Raw genomic sequence first — 11,617 nt, 5'->3', positions numbered from 1 at the left:
ATGAACACTCTCAACCTGAATCTTCTCAGATTTGTCATTTTCTTCAACACCAGCTGCTTTATGATTCTTCTTTTTCACAGCTTGTTTATTTTTGAGTTTTTCGATTTGTCCTGAAAAAAATATATTATACAATTCAGGTGCAAACATTCTTTTATAGTATTCAAGTTTTTCAATTTCTTCACTGTCATCGTTACTCTCTTCATCTGATGAGTGATAAAAAAACTGGAGCTTTTTGTGAAACAACTTCCGAAATCTTTTCTTTTGAAACTGGTTCTTTTGAAACTAGCTCATCTTTGATCTTTAAAGGAATCTCTTCTTGAGATAAATAGTAATACAACGCTGTATCTTCTTCAGCATCCATGTTTTGATAACAAGTTTCACAAGTTCTCAAAGTTCACACTAAATACAATTTCAAACGAAATGCCTTTTGATGCGAAATTGCCTTTCAAACGGAATGACACTCTCACACGTAATGACATTTGGTGCGAAATGAATTCTTCACACGAAATGACTTTTCCCACGAAATCAACTTTGTGCGAAATAACTCTTCAAGCGGAATGTCACTTTCACACGAAATGCAAATCTCAAGCGAAATGGGTCCTTGGTACGAAATGAACCTCTATTTCGTACGAAATGAAATTCAACTAACTGATTTCGTGCGAAATGAAGACTAAGAAATTGATTTCGTGTGAAATGAAATTTCAAAATTTAATTTCGTGCGAAATGAAATTTCAAAATTTGATTTCGTGCGAAATGACTTATATGTAGATGATTTCGTACGAAATGAGGTGATAATTTCACACGAAATACTGCTGATGTCATCTGATCGATCTGTTTTTGAAAAAATTGATCAAGTTCTAGGCCGATTTAAGGTCTAATTCTTTCAAGGGTTTGTTAAAACCGTGTATCGCACGTTATATGTGAAAATCAGTCCATTTTAACCATAAAAACTTGATTAATTTTGAAAAGAAGATGTAGGAATCAGAATTTTCCAGCGAAAACAAGCTAAATGGTAAGAACTCTTCCTCCTGAGCTCTGATACCACATGTAGGATCATTTTCTGACCAATACGATTCTTTCAGAAGAGTTCTTAGACAGAATCAGAGGCGGAATTCATTGATTTAGTCTTCGTTCAGCTTGTATTGCACTAGAATATCATTAATCTGTCTAGTTTATTGATCTGAAAGCTTTTACAGGCCAGAGACACTTCGGCAGCATTTCGGCGTCCGGAATATAAACTCGTACGAAATGAAATGATCAAGCACCTATATATAGACCTTTGATTTCGCACAAAATAGCCACATGCTATTTCGTACGAAATAGCAACTTTGATTTCGTACGAAATAGCCAAATGCTATTTCGTGCGAAATGACTTTATTACATACGTTTCTCGTTTTTCGTGCCTTGATCTTTCAATACTAATCTAAGACTCGAACGAAGACGAAGTCGATAGACGTATGCACCAACAACATAGATCCATTTATTTCTGCCGAGATTCCTGATAAAAAAGAAGATCCTGAACTTTATTCTCTTGTGACTGATTATATGATTCATGGTCCGTATGGGAATGCTAATTTGAACTGTCCTTGCATGGTTGATAAAAGATGTTCAAAAAACTTTCCGAAGAAATTCACACCACATATAACTATTGATTCAAGTGGTTTTCCTGTATACAGAAGAAGAGATTCAGGTCATACAGTTATTAAATCTGGTGTTAGATTAGACAACAGAAGTGATGTTCCTTATAACAAAAGGCTTTTGAAAAGATATCAAGCACACATTAATGTTGAATGGTGTAATCAAGCCGGTTCAGTGAAATACTTGTTCAAGTACATTAACAAAGGCCCTGATATGGCTACTGCGGTAGTTTCTGGTGATACAAATTCAACCATTAAGGAAAAGCCAAAAGACGAGATCAAGGAGTATTATGATTGTAGATATATTTCAACGTGTGAGGCATCCTGGAGAATATTCTCTAATGAGGTTCATTATAGGTATCCTGCTGTTATGAGGCTTCCTTTTCATTTGCCGGGCCAACAGAATGTTGTGTATGGTGCGGATGACGATATTGATAATGTTTTAAGCAAGCCTTCTGTTTCTTCTTCAATATTTGTGCAATGGATGAAGTTGAACGAGACAAATGAAGATGCTAGAAAGCTGACTTATGTTGAGTTTCCTTCCAAATTGGTTTGGATACTTAAAGATAGATGTTGGCACGTACGTAAGTCGTACCAGTGTGTTGGCCGGATTCATTCTGTATCTCCTGCATTGGGCAAACCTTATTTTTTGAGGATACTACCCAATAAAGTTAAAGGGCCTAGATCATTCGAGGAGATACGTATAGTTAACGACCAATTATTCCCGACTTTTAGAGATGCTTGCTATGCGATGGGACTCTTAGATGATGACAATGAATACGTTGAGGCCATTAAAGAAGCAAGTTTTGAAGGACATGCTGGGTATCTTTGAGCGTTATTTGCTACCCTGCTTTTGTCAAATACTCTTTCACGGCCAGAATGTTTTTGGGAGAACACGTGGAAATACTTAGCTGATGATATTGTTTATAGACATAAAAAAGAAACAAATATTTCAGGTTCTGATCTATCTTTTTTATTTCATATACTACATTTCGATTTTTTTAATTAATAATGTTAATATTTTGATTTGTTAGGTTTAGTGCTTCCTGAATATCAGATTAAGAACCTTACTTTGTTGAAGATTGAAAACTATTTAATTTCCAATGGTTCATCATTACGAAGTTTTCTCACTATGTCGTACCCTGATGACGATTCCTTACGAGATGCTACTAATCGTCTGATCAATGAAGAGCTGTCACATGATATAGACGAAGTACAAGCTGAGTTTAACAGGTTGCATCAATCTCTTATAGATGAACAACGAGCGGTTTTTGATGAAATAATGGAAGCAGTGTAGGCCGTAAAGGAAGCCTTTTTTTGTCTATGGTTACGGTGGAACTGGAAAAAACTTCTTATGGAAGACTTAGGCTTCAGCTGTTCGATGTAGAAACGGAATAGTTTTAAATGTTGCTTCAAGTGGTATTGCTTCTTTATTACTTTTCCGTGGAAGGACAACTCATTCTCGGTTCCATATCCCCATTAATCTAACAGAGAATTCAATGTGCAATATTAAGCCAAACAGTGATATTGCCAAACTATTAAAAGAAACCCAATTAATCATATGGGACGAAGTACCGATGGTATACAAACATGCCTTTGAAGCTTTAGATAGGACGATGACCGACGTATTTTCGGAAGGTAGGAGTATTCGTTCGGATGTTCATTTTGGAGGTAAAGTTATTGTATTTGGTGGTGACTTTAGACAAATCCTACCTGTTATTCCTAATGGTTCTAGACAAGAAATTGTTAGTGCATCTTTAAGCTCTTCATATATATGGTCAAAATGCAGACTGTTACGGCTGACTAAAAACATGCGTTTAACTATTGTAGCTGAAAGTTCAAATATGGAGTCTATCAGAGATGTCACAACCCCCGATCCCTATTCCCGGGAGCGGGCGGCCGTGAGCAAGTTTCGGTGGTATCCTGTTATTGTCTAATTTGGCAGTGGAATTTTTCATCAGGACCGTAGTTAGGAAATATTTTATCAGAGTAAAATACCACATTTCCAATACATTAAACACATGGGTAAGACCCAAGTTTTCAGTATACACACTTTCATAGGGATACACCCTATTTTATTTAATAAAAACATCTATTTATTTTTTTAGGTAACTTTATTGCCACTTTTCCAAGCCTTCAGTGCTGTCCAGCTGGCTTCTATTTGGCTTTCACATTTTGTTACCTGAAACGCGTTTTAAAAATATTTCGTTAGTGGGAAATACTGGTGAGTGAATCCTGGTTTAATCAAGTTTAAGTAAAAACCAATTTACAGTATTGAGGGCGATCTCGCAATTACATTTGTTTCCAAGTTATATCAATTATCACCCGTGGTACTGTCATACTCAACTTGTGGAAATGTTACTCCTTGACCAGGTGGTAACAAATTTTGTATACAAAACCCCAACATACACACGATAATTGTATTCTTACAAATACTCAATAACTGCTTAATATATAATTAATCATGTGAGGTTTTGTAAAAACAGTTAACAAAAAGAGGATTACTAACATTGCTGTCTTAGATTATCCTTTATGCTTTCCTGGGAATAATCTATAATTTACACAAATGCACGCGTGTTAGTATAATAACCCAATTTAACATTAGTAATACCCTCCCCGAGACGGCATTCCAACGACTACGTGGGGCAGAACCACGACAGCCGTTACGGAACCCTAGATCAATTGGGCAGAGTATCTAATACGTCTCCAGGGGTTATAATACTTACATCGTAGCAGAACCTCGCTATTTAGGGGGGTATAATACCCGTGTATAAAGCCTACTATTCAGAAACTGAGATTGAGAAAGAAACTTTGAACGAATTCGAATGAAATCCGATGGCCTGCTTATATAGTTGCTGAGTCTGGTCCTCTCACGGCCCACGTAAAACAAGGGCAGGGCCTACGCGGCCCGCGTTGACCCCAGGTCAAAACGTAGCTGGGCTGGGTCAGCTTATAGACTCGCCGGGTATTGGGCCACGTGGCCGCACCGGGCTTTGCCACCTTTTGAGACTCTCGCGACCCGCATTAACTAACGGGAATCTTACGCCGCCCGCCTAAACTTAAAAAACAATGAAATCAGGTTTTAACCTTTATACCGCCCGCGTAAAGGTTGGGGTGGGTTCTACGCGGCCCGCCTCAACTTAAATTTTCTTGTTTTTAATTTATTTTTAATGCTATATTGTATTTCAGGCTCGGTTTTCACATACGGGTATATTTTGGGACATATTGGGATATTTTAAAATATATTAAGGTGTCGGAAAAATAATCGAGGGTGTCAGTTTATTTAGGATTGTTACCTCCTCTCCACCTTGTTTTAGAGCTCGTCCTTGAGATCTACTGGAACAAGTGTGGATATTTTCTTTGCATTTCTGATTCAAGCTCCCATGTGTACTCAGGTCCTCTCTTGGAGTCCCACTTCACTTTGACCAGAACTAGTCTCTTATGTTTGAGATTCTTGATTTTCCTATCTTCAATTTGTAGAGGCCTTTCTACAAATTTGAGTTGCTCATTTACCTCTATATCCTTAAGAGGCACTACGAGTGATTCATCAGCTAGGCATTTCTTGAGATTAGATACATGAAATACATCATGTATTCCTGCCATTTCCTCTGGCAGTTGTAGCTGATAAGCTACAGGTCCTATTCTTTTAATAATCTCAAAAGGTCCAACATACCTGGGACTTAGCTTCCCTCTTTTGATGAATCTTACCACTCCTTTCCAAGGAGAGACCTTTAACAGTACCTTGTCACCTACCTGGAATTCTAACGGCTTACGTCTGTTATCGGCGTAGCTCTTCTGTCGATCACGTGCTGCTTTCAGTTGTTCCTTGACTTGAATGATCTTGTTGGTTGTTTCTTGCACTATCTCAGGTCCAGATAGTTGCTTTCCCTAATTTCTGCCCAACAGACTGGGGTTCGGCACTTTCGTCCATAAAGTGCTTCGAATGGTGCAGCATTGATACTTGTGTGATAACTGTTATTATAAGAAAATTCTATTAAAGGTAAGTGATCGTCCCAGTTACCTCCGAAATCAATTACACAAGCTCTAAGCATGTCTTCCATTGTCTGAATTGTCCTTTCGCTTTGTCCGTCCGTTTGAGGATGATAAGCTGTGCTTAGATTTAACTTGGTTCCCATTGCTTTTTGGAAACTTGCCCAAAAATGAGAGGTAAAACGGCTATCCCTATCAGAAACAATTGATAAAGGAATTCCATGTAATGAAACTTGTCACACCCCCAAAATCCACCCGCGGAGTACCACCGCTTGGAGGCGTGACATGACCAGGATCAAGCCATCAATCATATTGAACATAATGTATAATGATTAAAATAGTTCGTAAAACCCAATTCAACACAATTGATGTTCAAACCAAACGAAACGTAATTTGAGTAGCGGAAGCATAAGTATGTAAACCCAATGTAAATCATAAGTTCAATTGTTTAAACGTTTAACATGGCGTCTACGAATCCATGTCCCACAACGACCTGCTCCTCCCTGTGCAAGCTCCATAAGTACCTAAGGTCTTGCAAGGCATGTAGCAGAGAGTCAACAACTAGTTGAGCGAGTTCACAGAAAGTAAGTTTGTAATAGCAAAACGTATGTTCATTTAGTGGGGGCTTCCCATGTATGTATGTACTAATAGTGGGGGTTTCCCATGATTATATTTATTACTAATGGGGGCTTCCCATGTTTATCCTCACTAGACTATTTGCAACCATGAGTGTTCTTCTTAACCCGAGAACAGGAATACGTACAAGGTCACGTAGGTTTTACGTGAGTGCCCTTCCCCGAGGACAGTGGTACGCGTGGGGTTTACGTAGGTTTTACGTAAGTGTCCTTCCGACCCGGAAGACAGTAGTAGGTATGAGTTTACGTAGGTTTTACGTAAGTGTCCTCCCGACCCAGGAGACAATGGTAGATACTAGTTTACGTAGGTTTTACGTAAGTGTCCTGACTAACCTGAGGACGATGGTATATAGTCTAGCAATAACGCAAGTACGAGTAATTATCCAATTCAAATCTTCCAACCCAATTCCCAACCCGGGAATCCCATGCCTTGGCTGTGTGAACTCACCTTGGTTTGCTCGGCAGATACACAGAAAAGTTCACTTAAGCTATATGGTGGTCAACCACGTCCTACCATGGTTACCATACAAGTTAGGTTCGTAATCAAGTATAGCACGTATATTCTACACGTATTGTACACAAGTATAATCATGGCAATTCACGTATGAGCATTAACAGGAACAGTTACATAGATAACGAAATCCAAGTATCCGGCCCAATCAATTGGGCTCGTAACAGTGAAGGTCCAATAGTGTTCAAGTGTTCGCGGTCTCGAGTCGAGACTAACGATCTCGAGTTGTATTGGTTTTGGGGTCTCGAGTCGCAACAAAGGAGGTCTCGGCTGGTGCATATGTCACTCGAGACTGGGTGGTCTCGAGTCAGGTCTCGAGTCGCAACAGGACTCGCAATGCTGGTCTCGAGTTGTGCTGTTTTGTGTCAGTAAAGAGGTCCCGAGTCGAGACTAGGTGTTCTCGACTCGCAATCCATGTCGAGACTAGCAGATTATAACAGTTTCCTTATTAGCAGCTCATTTAGTTCCGTAAAATCAGTCAACAAATTTAGCAGTTTCAAAATCAGATCAAATCAGCTATTATTCGATAATTATGAACATTCATATCATCATCATCAAGAACAAACAATCGAATCATCATACAAACATAAACCGAATCATTTAACTATCATGCAACCTAAATCACAATCACAAGTCATAATATCACAGCCGATTAACAAGCACACATTCGAACCGATTAGCCTATTACCAATCCGATTTAATCATACATGCAGCCGATTTCATGAATACTAAGAATCAACAATATAATAAATCATGCTAACAAGAACCCTAGATCATGTAATCCGATAGATAACAATATCATCTCATAATCATACATATTAAAAATGCAATCGACGAACTTAATACTAACCGAGATGAGAAGAGGATGATCCGAATCCAAAAGCTTCGATGGCAAGGGATGTTCGGCTGCCTATGGTTCCGATCAAGAGAGAGGGAAAGCGTGTTCTAGGGTTTGTATGTGTGAGGATGTTTGGCAAGTAAATGAAAATCTAAACCCCTAATGGGTATGTGTTTGCGAATCAAGGGAAGTGGGCCGAACCCTTTACCGGGTTGCCCTCTTGGTCTCGAGTTGGATGTGTGTAAACTGAATGGGCTTGTGTAGTCGAGTGGGTCATGTACGATCGGATCATGCAACATATAAACAAACATTCACAATTTTACACAAGGCACGTATAACATGTTATTCAAATAGAGTTCACATAATCACGTAACGTTACACAAAAGTGGGTTCGAAATACGAGTTGTCACATTATCCCCAACTTAAAAGAAATTTCGTCCCGAAATTTGGTACGTACTCACTGAGGAAGCTAGTTAAGTTGCATGGTTTTCCTGGGGTGTCACATCCTCCCCCCGTTGATCTGGAATTTCATCCCGAAATTCTGTGGTAGCTTCAGCCTCAGTAGTGGTTGTACTGTTCGCGAACAATTGGGGGCACTTTTCTTTCATTTGATCTTCTCGTTCCCAGGTGAACTCTGGGCCACGACGGGAGTTCCAACGAACTCGAACAAGAGGGATTCTCTTGCTCTTGAGGACCTTGACATCCCGGTCCGTGATTTCAATTGGTTCCTCGACGAATCGCAACTGCTCGTCGATAGTGAGTTCCTTTAGAGGAACTATGAGGGTCTCATCTGACAGGCACTTCTTCAGATTCGACACGTGAAAAACGTTGTAAACTGCACTGAGTTCAGCTGGTAGGTTTAGTCTGTAGGCTACTTTGCCTATTCTTTCTATGATCTCGAACGGTCCGACATACCGCGGATTGAGCTTGCCCCGTTTGCCAAAACGGACCACACCCTTCCAGGGTGAGACTTTGAGTAAAACCCGGTCCCCGACCTGAAATTCCAAGGGCTTCCTACGCTTATCCGCGTAGCTTTTCTGACGGTCGCGAGCTGCCGCCATGCGTTGTCGTATTTGTGCAATCTTTTCCGTGGTGTCCACTATAAGTTCTGGACCCGTGATCTGACTATCACCCACCTCTGCCCAACAGAGAGGCGACCGACATTTACGCCCGTACAATGCCTCGAATGGAGCGGCTTGTATGCTTGTGTGATAACTGTTATTATATGAGAACTCCACCAAAGGGAGATGCTTTTCCCAGCTGTTGCCGAAATCGATAACACACGCCCGAAGCATGTCTTCTAGGGTTTGAATCGTGCGCTCAGACTGCCCATCCGTCTGAGGGTGATATGCTGTGCTCATGTCTAGCTGTGAGCCAAAAGCTTTGTGCATTGCTTGCCATAGTTCTGAAGTGAATCGTGCATCGCGATCTGAAATGATAGAGGTGGGCACCCCGTGCCTTGAGACTACTTCTTTCAAGTATATGTCTGCTAGTGTGGAAAACTTGTCTGTTTCTTTGATTGCCAAGAAGTGAGCAGACTTGGTGAGTCGATCCACGATCACCCAAATAGTATCGTTCCCACGCTGAGATCTAGGCAGGCCTGTAACAAAATCCATGGAAATTCCCTCCCATTTCCACTGTGGTATCTTTGGTTGCTGAAGTAAGCCTGCTGGTTTCTGATATTCTGCCTTGACTCTTGCACAGGTCTAGCATTTGCCGACATAAGGGGCAATGTGGGCCTTCATGCTAGGCCACCAATACGTCGTCCTGATGTCGTGGTACATTTTATCCGAGCCTGGATGTACCGAATAGCGAGACTTGTGTGCTTCATCCATCACAAGTTCTCGTAAACCGCCATATAGTGGGACCCAAATACGCCCTGTTACGTAATAGGCACCGTCTTCCTTCTGTTCTAGTCGTTGCCTTGAGCCGCGTAAGGCTTCAGCCCTGACGTTTTCTGGTTTCAATGCTTCTACCTGAGCATCTCGTATCTGTGCCGGAAGACTGGATTGAATAGTAATCTGTAGTGGTCGCACGCGTCTAGGTGGAGTGTCCTTCTGACTGAGAGCGTCAGCCACAACGTTGGCTTTGCCTGGATGGTACTTAATAGCGCATTCGTAATCGTTCAGTAGTTCAACCCATCGACGTTGATGCATGTTCAATTCCTTCTGCTTGAAGATATGCTCGAGACTCCTGTGATCGGTGTAGATAGTACACTTGGTACCGTACAGGTAGTGTCGCCATATCTTAAGCGCGAAAACAACAGCTCCCAGCTCTAAATCGTGCGTCGTGTAGTTCCGTTCGTGAACCTTGAGTTGGGACGAAGCGTAAGCAATGACCTTGTCGCGCTGCATTAACACACATCCAAGACCCTGGATGGATGCATCACAATAAACCACGAAGTCGTCCGTACCCTCTGGCAGTGAGAGGATAGGCGCACTGCAAAGTCTATCCTTTAAGTGCTGAAAAGCAGTTTCCTGAGTATTACCCCAACGGTAGGTGACACCCTTCTGTGTCAGCAGTGTAAGCGGTTGTGTAATCTTTGAAAAGTCCTTGATAAACCTCCTGTAGTAACCTGCCAATCCCAAGAATTGGCGTATTTCCGTTGGTGTACGCGGTGCAGGCCAGTTCCTGATCGAATCTACCTTGGATGGATCGACATGGATCCCATCCTTGTTTACCACGTGGCCTAGAAAGTGGACTTCACGAAGCCAGAAGTCGCATTTTGAAAACTTGGCGTACAGTTGTTCGTTTCGAAGAAGTTCTAAGATAAGCCGTAAGTGCTGCTCGTGTTCCTCCTGACTCTTGGAGTAGATTAGAATGTCGTCGATGAATACAATCACAAACTTGTCTAAGTAGGGTTTGCACACCATGTTCATAAGGTCCATAAAGACTGCCCGTGCGTTCGTTAGCCCAAATGGCATGACTAGAAACTCGTAGTGGCCGTAGCGAGTTCTGAATGCGGTTTTGGAGACGTCCTCATCCCGGACTCTCAGCTGATGGTATCCTGACCTCAAGTCTATCTTGGAGTAGTAGCTCGACCCTTGCAACTGGTCGAATAAGTCATCAATACGTGGAAGAGGATAACGGTTCTTCACCGTCACCCTGTTCAGTTCACGGTAGTCAATGCACATACGGAAGGTACCATCCTTCTTCTTTATGAATAGTACTGGAGCTCCCCAAGGCGACGAGCTTGGAGGAATAAAGCCCTTTTCAAAGAGCTCTTGTAGCTGTGTAGAGAGTTCTTCCAACTCTGATGGAGCTAAGCGATACGGTGCACGTGCTATCGGTGCTGCTCCTGGTGCTAGCTCGATTTGAAACTCGACCTGGCGGTGAGGCGGTAGACCAGGTAAATCTTCAGGGAACACCTGAGGAAAGTCGCGAACTATTGGAATGTCTTCCAATTTCTTTTCCTTTATTGATGCGTCAGTAACAAGTGCCAGAATGGCAGCGTGGCCCTTACGCAAACACTTCTGAGCCTTCAAGAAAGAGATTATGCCAACCACAGCACCACTCTTGTCGCCTTGAACTTCGAGAGGTTCCTGACCAGAACGAGGGATACGAACAATCTTCTCTTTGCACAAGATCTCTGCGTGATGTTGGGATAACCAGTCCATACCAATGACGATGTCGAAACTACCCAAAACTATGGGAATGAGATCGATGGAGAAAGTCTGACCCGCGAGGATAAGATTACAACCCTGAACTATGTGCGTGGCCTCTAGACTCTTACCATTAGCTAATTCTACAACATGCTTGGTGTTTAGAAGTGTGGGTGTACGTTTTAACATTTGGCTAACTTTCAAAGACATATAACTTGTATCCGCACCCGAATCAAACAAAACAGTAACGTAAAATTCGTCGAGAAGAAACTTACCCATGACCACGTTAGGATCGTTCCTTGCGTCACCCTGACCTAGCACGAAAGCTCGACCCCTAGCTTCATTGCCATTATTGTTCCCACCGTTGTTACCATTGCCCTGATTGTTGTTGTTGTTGCGATTCT

General features: G+C 41.6%; 1 protein-coding gene across 1 annotated transcript in view; it reads left to right on the top strand.

Annotated features, from left to right (window-relative positions):
* Positions 1-1,545: 1,545 nt before the first annotated feature.
* The window catches only part of LOC110875709, a 37,932-nt gene continuing 27,860 nt past the window's right edge, over positions 1,546-11,617 (top strand). The window contains exons 1-3 of the mRNA XM_022123915.2: positions 1,546-2,440; positions 2,672-2,930; positions 3,025-3,308. Coding sequence (XP_021979607.2) covers positions 1,546-2,440; positions 2,672-2,930; positions 3,025-3,308 — 1,438 coding nt within the window. The remainder of the gene's footprint in view (positions 2,441-2,671; positions 2,931-3,024; positions 3,309-11,617) is intronic.

This window comes from Helianthus annuus, chromosome 9 (assembly GCF_002127325.2).
Source record: "Helianthus annuus cultivar XRQ/B chromosome 9, HanXRQr2.0-SUNRISE, whole genome shotgun sequence".
Classification (NCBI taxonomy): Eukaryota; Viridiplantae; Streptophyta; class Magnoliopsida; order Asterales; family Asteraceae; genus Helianthus; species Helianthus annuus.
This window is presented reverse-complemented; position numbering and strand designations above follow the sequence as displayed.